The following is a 9,538-nucleotide window of genomic DNA, read 5'->3' as shown; positions in this document are numbered from 1 at the left end:
GGGAATAGACGCCACTCTAATTGGTTGAATCATAGTCGGGAGTCCGAGTCAGTAGTCAAGTCAGAGTCGAGAGTTTGTAGTCTCATACGGGCTTAAGGGCCTGAGCAGAATGGCTGTCTTGTACTCTTCAGACATAAGACAGTTATTGTGCGTTACCTCAAGACAAAGGCTTAAAACAAAACATTGTCTTAAGGCGGTCTTAAGAGTAGACAGCCATTCTGCTCAGGCCCTAAGAGCCTCAGCAGAAAGATTGTAATCGTTCACGATTCCGTCGTAAGACGTAAGGCGTCGCGATTCAACGCACAGAATTGTAGACGTATGTCGTCTCGTGATGCAATGGATGAGGCATACGTCTACAATTCTTTGTGCATTGACTTGCGACTTAAGTCGACGGAATCGCGAACGGCTAATCTTTCTGCTCGGACTGTATGGCAGTCTTAAGCGTTTATGGATCGTTCTTTGCCGTCAGTTTTACGAAAGAAGCCTGTGTTACAGATCTTTCAGCCCCGGGCAACCATGTGACTATTGCCACACGCACAAAACGCGTCAAATATACTATGAACCGGAGCCCAACTTCTGGATGGTAATGGTACGTGCTCCAGGACGATGCAACGGGCGAGATAAACGTCACTTTTTAATTAGCAGCGAGTTACAAAGTGACTATCAATGCTTTGCAGATTGTCGGCGTGCCGTACATCTACAAGGAAAAGGACGGCAACAAGTATCAGAATGACGAGGTGTCCAGCAACGTTTGCCAGGCTATATTGAAGCAGACGTACATGATGTTCAGATTATTCATGGGCTCCTTCGAAACCATCATTAACGATCCCGAATGCGGCTCCGTGATGTTGCTGAGGCTCAAGTTGGAACATTTTTATTCGCGAGTGAGCAAATGCAAACTAGACGAGTTTGACGCCTCGTATCTTTACTTAACTTTCAACCTGCTTTCAGTACCTGCTCTCGTTAAAGCTGAACAACAGTGACATACTGGATGTCTTTCAAGGTTTACAATTCTTACCCCTTGACAAGATTACGTTCCTCAAGGTGCAATGCTTTATGAATCTTGTAGAAGCTATGTTTATGCAAGTGAAATACACGGCGTTTCTTTACAACGACCAAGTTGTTTGGTAAGTCGAAACGTTCCTTCTTTCTCTAGCACAAGATACATATTTTCGAATATTTTGTACAAGATTTGTGCTTTAGGAGTGGCTTAGAACCCGAGGATATGCAGGTAGTTTATAATTATTTAGTGAGCACTCTCCTACCGGCTCATCTTGAAAAGGAATTGCACGGTGGCTCAATACCCAGAAACTCCCCCTCGCCGTTCACTACTTCGCACTACGGAAAGTAAGGAGGAATACACTTGTCCGCAACGGAAAAGTTACGGTGAAAATACTATTAAAAAACAATCTTTCGGTTTAGGTTCGTCACCGGGCCTGCGAGCGTCAACGAGCCCAGTTTAATTGGAAAGTCGCCAAAAGTTTTCATCAACTACTCTACCAAACCTGTGTCACTGTACCTAGTAGTGTATCGAGCGCTAAGCGCTACAATATGTCTCTTCGTCGATAGTAAGTGGAGCCGATAAGATCCATTACATTGTTTCAGCAACGTGAAAATTAAAAGATATTAACATTTACTCACTTTTCAGAGAAAACTAGTTTGTTAATCGATTTCTTCAAAAGCTTAGACAGTTTTCTGGGACCACAATTAACCACATTAGTTAGCTCCGTAGCTGATCAGTGCTCGAAACATGTAATAGTTACGCCGGAGTCGTGCACGAAGTATCTGTATTTTAATAAGTTAAATTTAGCGTACAAAAGCACGATACACTTAGATAACAGACGTTGCTCTAATGTACTTACCACGCCGGAGGTACTGAGGATCATTACTGATATCTACAACGATAGGAACAGGTATAAAAGTTTCCAAAAATTCATGAAATATGTGCACTATGGAGAATCGCTGTTAACCGATTGACTTTTAGATTGAAAGAAGCCGGAGAAATAATTATAAAGACCATAAGCGATTATTGGGTGATTGGAAAGTTGTCCAACTTGAGAGAGTTTTTCGTCGTCATACAGCAGAAAAGTGCGAGTATTATAGAAATTGATGGTGGGTACAACATATTCTATGAGATTGAACTCACGGTTGCCTGATAATCTTGTCGTTTGTTTCAGACGAAGTGAAGAGGCTTTGCGAGAAGCAGCTAAAAAGTATTTTTTTCCATTGATGAACGTGCAACGAGAGACGAAAATAATGAAATTATAAATGTTACTTCTTATTTTTACGAGTAATCTTTTGCAACAGTTCATCTCGCCAATTATTAACAGGCAATATACATTATGTGAAATAATTGTAGAAAGCGGTGTATTTATACACATGTGATATAAAATGTGAATTTTTTCTCTCTATACATATATACAATACATATATATTTTATATTACTCAATATTCATTACTATTGAAAAACAAAAACTTGTAAATAAGATTAAGTAATGCCACGGTAATAGTCGCGTGTAACAATGACATCCTTGTAATCAGATTATTAAAAAAGAATTGTTGAACAAATTTTGAAGAAAACTTTAATCAGATATTTCTTCTTTTACATGTTTCTGACTAATCACATTGTTGGAGAATTTTTGTAGCTTTGCTACGAAGAAACCGTCCATATTATGTACGTGCGGGTAAAACCGTTTGGTCAGCTTCAGCGAGGGATGAAACCGATGTTGCCTGTAGCTCGTGAAACCGTCGGTTCCAAATTCCAGGCCGGTAGGCAGCAACCTGACGTCGCGCTTTTTAAGGGCGTAATCAATGATCCACTCGTTCTCCTCCGGTAGAATCGAGCAAGTCGAATAAACAATAATACCACCCGCATTCGAGCGCGCGTTAACGCAATCAATCGCAGCTAACAATAATTCTCGCTGCAATGTGCTACAACGTTGAATGTCTACGTCCGCCTTGCTCGCCTTCACGCTGGGATCTTTGGCAACTACTCCTGTACCCGTGCAGGGAGCATCCAACAAGACTCTGTCGAAGCCCTTCATGACCTGGAAATCATTGTCACGTTCATCAATCTCGAAAGCATGATCTTGACCGTGAGTTATAAAGATCAGCGAAAGAAAAATTTCCTTACCGTAGGGAACTTTCGTCCATCGTAGCTGCAGATTACAGAATTGTTAATGCCGAGCCTGTGGAAGTTGCCAACAACAGCCTTCAATCGTTCTTTATTTACGTCATTTGCGAATAGTATTCCGGTGTTTTTCATAATAGCGGCAATGTGCGAGGCCTTGCCGCCCGGCGCAGCGCACATGTCGAGAATTCGTTCATTCTCCTTCGGGTCCAGGGCCATCACGGGCAAGAAGCTGGAGGCACCTTGTATGATATAATGCCCAGCTAGATATTCCGGCGTCGCGCCCATAGGCACCTGTGTGGAATACACTACTAAACCGATCTTCGTCCATTTTCCTATCGGGTCGAGATTGACGCCCCTATTGATGAGGGCCTGAAAATAGATTCGACATTGTACGATTACAAATTACTGCGGACACAAAGGTAGTATCGATTTAGTCTGTGATATAGGTGTAAATCTCTACCTCGGCTAGATCGCGTCGTCGCGTCTTCAAAGTATTCGTGCGGATAGTCATGGGTCTTTGTACCTCGCTCGCTTCTAAAAATTCTAACAGCTCGTCCAGCGGGAATATTTGCATCAACCTTTCCATTAGGAAACCGTTGTAACTGTAATATGTACACAAGTCCCGCCGAAGTAGCTCGGTATATTCGACACGCGGTCTATCTTTCTCCCGCAATCTCTTGAAATCCGACAATACCATAACGACATCGCGTATTCGTTGCTGAATATCTTTTAAGCTAGTAACGTCGGCAAGTTCCTCCTCAGTCGGAAAGGAGAACACACCTTGATGTGCCATCATATCATCCATTTCTTCCTTGGCAAGCTTTCTGTAATTAATATTAGGAAAATCAATTAAAAGAAGAATTAACATAAAAATAGTAATTAAAAAATTCACTCACTCTTCCTCCTCTTTTTTCTTCTTCAATTTCTTATTAGCTTTTTCTATTGGAAGTAAATTATCGTCGTCACTGTCATCACCATCCGTTTCTTCTTCCTCCATTTGCTCGTCTTCAACCGACTCCTCCTCGTCACTGAACGCCATTTCTTCGCTGTCGCTCTCTGTATTATCCTTCATAAACTTTTGTTTTGTTTTCTTCAAGTTTTTCTTTAATTTCGCAGTCGAGAGCAACCGATTGCCATCCTCGCTCGTATTCTCATCCTCTTCGTCCGTTTGCTCACTTTCATATTCTTCAGTTTCATGATCATCCTCACTAAATAACATATCATTATCACCTTCACTTTTTGTATTAGTCTTAGCTTTCATGCTTTTCGTTTGCTTGCTTTGCTTCGCTTTCTTGCCTGGTTTAGTAACTTGATTATTAGAATACATTTCCATGTCTTCATCTTTGCTGTTATCCTCGTCGTCGCTACTTTCTGTAATGCGAGTTTTTACACTCTTCATTTTTTTGCCTTGCCTCGCTTTCTTGCCTAATTTCGCTACTTGATTATTAGAATACATTCCTATTTCTTCGTCTTCGCTAGCATCATCCTTATCGCTATCGCTTCCTATAATGTCTGTAGTTTTCATACTTTTTACTTTTTTACTTTGCTTTGTTTTCTTGCCCGGTTTGGATACCTGATTATTAGAATGTATTTCCACCTGATCACCTTTACTGTGACGATTCTTGCCACTATTACTTCCTACTTTCGTGATGATGCCTATTTGTTTCGCCCTATTTTTCTTCTTGCTTTGCTTTTCTTTCGTTTCTAGTCTTGGTCCTACATCAGGCTGGATTTTCATCTCATGTTGGTGGTCGCTGACGAATTTCACCTTTTTCTCTGTCTTCTGTTTCTGCTGCTTTAAAATATCTTCCTTCTGAAGTGAATGAAACAAACGATAATTCATAAAAGTTATAGAAAATAATAATTTATCGTACAAAGAACATACATTTTTTAACTGTACACGTTGCTCTTCCGCGTTGGTTTTCTTTTCGAGCAACTTCTTCGCATTTTCTTTCACCTGTTGATTCTTCGATAGTCTCTTCTTTGCTCTTTGCTTCTGCCGGTGACTCAACTTGTTAGCTTCTTTAACTGCAACACAAATCGATAAATTAGCCGATTGAATCAACTTGATACATCCCACTTCTCAGGGTTGGGAAAGATACTTTACAAAAGTATCTAGTTACAGTTACAGTTTTTTTTTGCTAAAATATACCTAGTTACAGTTACAAATTCTGTAACGTGCTACAGTTACAGTCACTCGAAAAGTAACGAATCGTTACTTTGCAGTTACTTTCTTGCAATAAAAATAGAAATGTCAAATCTGCATTTGAATTGTAAAGCGTCGACAAAGACCTAATGCGATCTGCGGAGGTTCAAAATATATATAAAGTAACTATTAATGTAACTATATGAAATTAGTTAGGTACTAGTTATCGGAAAAATGTAACTGAGTTAAGTTACAATTACAGATTGAGAAAAAGTAACGAAGTTAAGTTAGAGTTACCAAAAGAAAAGTAACCGTAACTTCGTTACAAGTAACATAGAAGTCATAAAGTCGTAGTCGTAAGAATAGTCGACTGCGATCGGTCAATTCTTATGTGTCTGACGAAATTGACCAATCGCAGTCGATTATTCTTACGACTACAACTCTGCGACTCGCATTGTAGACCACGGATTACATGTTACTTCCCCAACCCTGCCACTTCTGAGCTGTAAGGATCCCTGCAATGGGATTCCCCAGTTCGTGTACATTAGATGGATGAAGTCTTCAAACTGTCTTGGTGTCTGGTCATCCTCCTCCTTCTTACGGCCTTGACGATCGCTCTCCATCCATTCTTGACATTATTCATCTAACGTAGACAAGTTGGGAAATCCCCTCGCATGAATCCTTATAGCTAAGAAGTGCGACCCTTACAGCTTGATACAAACGTCAAGAAAAATTCATCCTTTCGTACCCAGAACTCCCTTCGGGAATGTTGGATCGCTCTGCTTCTTCGCCTTCTTACCACGACCGCTGGCGGCTTGGTCTCTATCGAACTTTGCTTTGCGTCCCATTTGGCCTGCAAACCGTTCAATACACGTTCAACTCGCCAATCGTTTGCAACGAAAATCTCGTCAAATTACGTATATAAACGTTAACTACTCCAGCTGGCGCTTAATATTTTTCATACAAAGACACTACAAATCCCGTTATCGCTTAACGTGTAAACAATTTCAGCCTTCTAACCTCCACGTGGCGCCAATAAGGAAGCGTAGTAACTTCGTATAACAGATACCTTAAACTCGAGATAATAATGTCGATTGTGCGACACGAGACCGTTGAAGATCACTTGATAAAACTATTTCAATACCTTTGGCGAATTATTTTATCCAACTACCACGCCGGAAAACTCACCACACGCTCGGCAGCGTGGTCGAAGATCCTAATGGAAGGAGGGGGGAGTGAGTTTCGTTAACGCCTGCACTCACAATCAGTGCACTCTGCGTTTGAGGATCTGGCCATCTGGCCCAGTCATATGGCGACGGGATCGAAAACGAAAGTTGTAATTTATTCATCTATTCGTCCCATTGTGCTTACATACAATTAATACGAAATTACAACCGGCTATTTCGCAGGACCCGCGCAAAGTTGCATCGAGTGGTCAAAATTTAAAAAATATATATTAATATATATTCAAGATTTTACACGCGTGTTTAAATAAAAAATTAGATTCTAGATTTCTATAAAGGTTCGAGAAATCCTTGGAATTTTTGGCAAAAAATGTGGAACGCTTCACGATTTTGCGTGTCATCCTTGCGCAGGGGCCATGCTAATCTTCTCTGTATCGTTCCAATTTTAGTATATGTACTGCCGAAGCAAGTACAAGGGAGTCCTTCTTAATAGCCGTATATATACTACAAGACTTGTCTGAAGCGCTCTCGAGAAACTTAGTCTTGTCGAGTCCCGATGTCACCCGATCGGCGATCTAGCGGACGGCGCGTGAACTACAACGAAACGTTTTGTGTTCACAGACTTCTATGGCTGCGTTCGGGGAGACGCTATTTAGCGCTATGAGCGTGCTCTGTCCTTGTTACTTGCAAAAATTGAACAAGGACAGAGCACGCTCATAGCGCTAAATAGCATCTCCCCGAACGCAGCCTATGTGTAAAGGCCTTCACATTATCGTAGAGTCATGGATTGGGTCGTATCGATGTATAACTGAAACCGATTTTCTGTTTTTGAGGTATTTTCCCACGATATATTCGACATATAATGACACACGACATATAACACTATTCTCTGATTGGTCCGTCGCGGCAATAAATCGCAGTCGTGGTCGTTGTCATAGGAATTGAACCTATTCGAGCGACTACGACTACGACTGCTTTGCGACTGCTCAAGCGACCATCGATACAACTGTACGACCATTGTAGACAGAACCGAGAATCATTGTAACGGAGGCTTTAAGGCAGGATACCACCTTTGACTGCGATTTTGGAGGCGTTTTTCATGAATTTCTTTTGCATACAAAGAGTGTCCAGAAACAAAATCGGTTTTAGTCATTCATTAATGTAACTTTAATCTGTAATTACAAACTGAAAAAGTTACAAATAATCTCTTGTAGGTGGCGCCAAAATACATTCCTTTGGAGGAACACCGTTAGACTGCGTGTCAAATTCCGCTCTGTACGTGACCCCTAGAAAAAAAAACCAAGAATGTTCCTATTAACAATATTTTTTAATGCTGTACGTAGGGATTTTACGAAATTTTGATTTTTAAGAAAATGGCGGTCATTTTAACGAAAAAGTCAATTTTTTAGGGTAAACCTTTTTGTTAAAATGACCGCCATTTTCTTAAAAATCAAAATTTCGTAAAATCCCTACGTACAGCATTAAAAAATATTGTTAATAGGAACATTCTTGGTTTTTTTTTCTAGGGGTCACGTACAGAGCGGAATTTGACACGCAGTCTAACGGTGTTCCTCCAAAGGAATGTATTTTGGCGCCACCTACAAGAGATTATTTTTGAAACTTTTTCAGTTTGTAATTACAGATTAAAGTTACATTAATAAATGACTAAAACCGATTTTGTTTCTGCGCACTCTTTGTATGCAAAAAAAAATTCATGAAAAACTCCAAAATCGCAGTCAAAGGTGGTATCCTGCCTTAAGCCTCCGCTGCAATGATTCTCGGTTCTGTCTACAATGGTCGTAGTCGTAAGAATAATCGACTGCGATTGGTCAATTCTTATCGAGCGACTACGACTACGACCATTGTAGACAGAACCGAGAATCATTGTAGCGGAGGCTTAAGGTGAAATTACTGGATTACTTAGTCCCAGTCTACAATAGATGATTTAAGCCCTAAGCTTTAAGAAATTGGCCAATCACGGTCAAGTATGAGAAGAATGCGCGACTGTGATTAGTCAATTTCTTAAGGCTTAGGGCTTAAATCTCTATTGTAGACTGGGACTTACGCCACAGATTTACGCGAGCCAATCGAATGACCGCGATGCTTCACGAACAGACCAGCGCCGATAACCGTCGGCCCCCGCGATACTACGATGATTGGTCAATTCTTATGTGTCTGACGAAATTGACCAATCGCAGTCGATTATTCTTACGACTGCGTCTCGCATTGTAGACCACGCATTAAGGCTCGTTCACAGTCCATTCTTATGTATTCGACAATCATCCGAAATATCTCTCGAAATATTTCGTAGCCGGTAAAATGATCTGTACTTGCGCGAATCCGCGAACGTGTACGCGAATATCCGTGTATGTGACGCGCGTAAACGTGTAGCCCGCGTATACCTCAACAGGGAAATATTTTGAGAATTATGTGACAAAGTCTGGATAAAACTTGGAACGCTGGAATTATGTGCGTACATATGTCGAACAACATATGCAGAAACGGAGAAACTTTCATCAAATTTTCATAAATATTTGCGCACGTATCACACACACACACACACACACACACACACACACACACACACGGATACGTCACATACACAGGTACACGTGAACGAAGGTACCTTAAATTCGTGCACACGGATTAACGTGTACCCGCGAATCTTGAAAACGCGTATCCAATCGAGGGCTCTAAAATAAGCGCGCACTTAAATGCCAACCTCGGTTGGAAAAGACACTCGACGAAATCGCGGCTCCCCACGCCGGTAGACGGCCATTCCACGGCCATGCTCTTTCCGCATCGCCAAGTGCACACTACAAGAAACGAAGAAGACGTCAACGACAGGATCACGCACGTAATTCCGTGCCGTTCGTACCGCAAGTCGAAGGACAACGCGACGCACGTTCGACTACGGCGCGGCGAGCCGCAGTGACGTCACTGCTCGAGTCGCCGCGCGCCGCAGTGACGTCACTCGAGCCGCCGCGCGCCGCAGCGATCGTCGCTTGTTTGTCTCGAGCCGCCGCGACCGCTACCGCTACCGCGCTCCGAGGTCAAGGAACTTTCCATTCGCCG

At 41.7% G+C, this 9,538-nt stretch overlaps 2 protein-coding genes across 6 annotated transcripts; one reads left to right on the top strand and one right to left on the bottom strand.

Annotated features, from left to right (window-relative positions):
- Positions 1-325: 325 nt before the first annotated feature.
- On the top strand, positions 326-2,565 carry LOC105559888 (vacuolar fusion protein CCZ1 homolog). Its single transcript, XM_012008527.1, has 8 exons — positions 326-589; positions 678-884; positions 952-1,127; positions 1,204-1,347; positions 1,423-1,568; positions 1,649-1,913; positions 1,985-2,112; positions 2,178-2,565. Exons 1-8 carry the CDS (start codon positions 332-334, stop codon positions 2,228-2,230), a joined length of 1,377 nt encoding a protein of 458 aa, XP_011863917.1. The 5' UTR covers positions 326-331; the 3' UTR covers positions 2,231-2,565.
- Positions 2,566-2,568: 3 nt separating this feature from the next.
- On the bottom strand, positions 2,569-9,161 carry LOC105559887 (25S rRNA (cytosine-C(5))-methyltransferase nop2-like). Of its 5 annotated transcripts, none has more exons than XM_012008526.1 (7): positions 9,090-9,161; positions 6,028-6,132; positions 5,019-5,161; positions 4,030-4,946; positions 3,594-3,957; positions 3,134-3,502; positions 2,569-3,047 (listed from the first exon to the last, which is right to left on the bottom strand). In XM_012008526.1, the coding sequence occupies exons 2-7, from the start codon at positions 6,125-6,127 to the stop codon at positions 2,583-2,585; spliced, it is 2,358 nt and encodes a 785-aa protein (XP_011863916.1). In that variant the 5' UTR covers positions 6,128-6,132; positions 9,090-9,161; the 3' UTR covers positions 2,569-2,582. The 5 variants fall into 5 exon arrangements, with proteins under 5 accessions (XP_011863916.1, XP_011863915.1, XP_011863911.1 ...); XM_012008525.1 differs by lacking the exon at positions 9,090-9,161 and adding an exon at positions 6,424-6,727; XM_012008521.1 differs by lacking the exon at positions 9,090-9,161 and adding an exon at positions 6,468-6,725.
- Positions 9,162-9,538: the final 377 nt, after the last annotated feature.

This window comes from Vollenhovia emeryi, unplaced genomic scaffold, assembly GCF_000949405.1.
Source record: "Vollenhovia emeryi isolate VEMERY1.0 unplaced genomic scaffold, V.emery_V1.0 DF939250.1, whole genome shotgun sequence".
Classification (NCBI taxonomy): Eukaryota; Metazoa; Arthropoda; class Insecta; order Hymenoptera; family Formicidae; genus Vollenhovia; species Vollenhovia emeryi.
This window is presented reverse-complemented; position numbering and strand designations above follow the sequence as displayed.

What these genes read in the sequence shown, in the direction of transcription:
- LOC105559888 (XM_012008527.1), top strand. Translation starts at nt 332, where the DNA reads ATGCAATGGATGAGGCATACGTCTACAATTCTTTGTGCATTGACTTGC. An exon ending in CCAACTTCTGGATGGTAATG is followed by an intron (nt 590 to 677) that starts GTACGTGCTCCA and finishes AATGCTTTGCAG; the next exon opens with ATTGTCGGCGTGCCGTACAT. An exon ending in AATATGTCTCTTCGTCGATA is followed by an intron (nt 1,569 to 1,648) that starts GTAAGTGGAGCC and finishes CTCACTTTTCAG; the next exon opens with AGAAAACTAGTTTGTTAATC.
- LOC105559887 (XM_012008526.1), bottom strand. Translation starts at nt 6,127, where the DNA reads ATGGGACGCAAAGCAAAGTTCGATAGAGACCAAGCCGCCAGCGGTCGT. An exon ending in ATTCCCGAAGGGAGTTCTGG is followed by an intron (nt 5,162 to 6,027) that starts GTACGAAAGGAT and finishes TTTGTGTTGCAG; the next exon opens with TTAAAGAAGCTAACAAGTTG. An exon ending in ATGGACGAAAGTTCCCTACG is followed by an intron (nt 3,048 to 3,133) that starts GTAAGGAAATTT and finishes AATGATTTCCAG; the next exon opens with GTCATGAAGGGCTTCGACAG.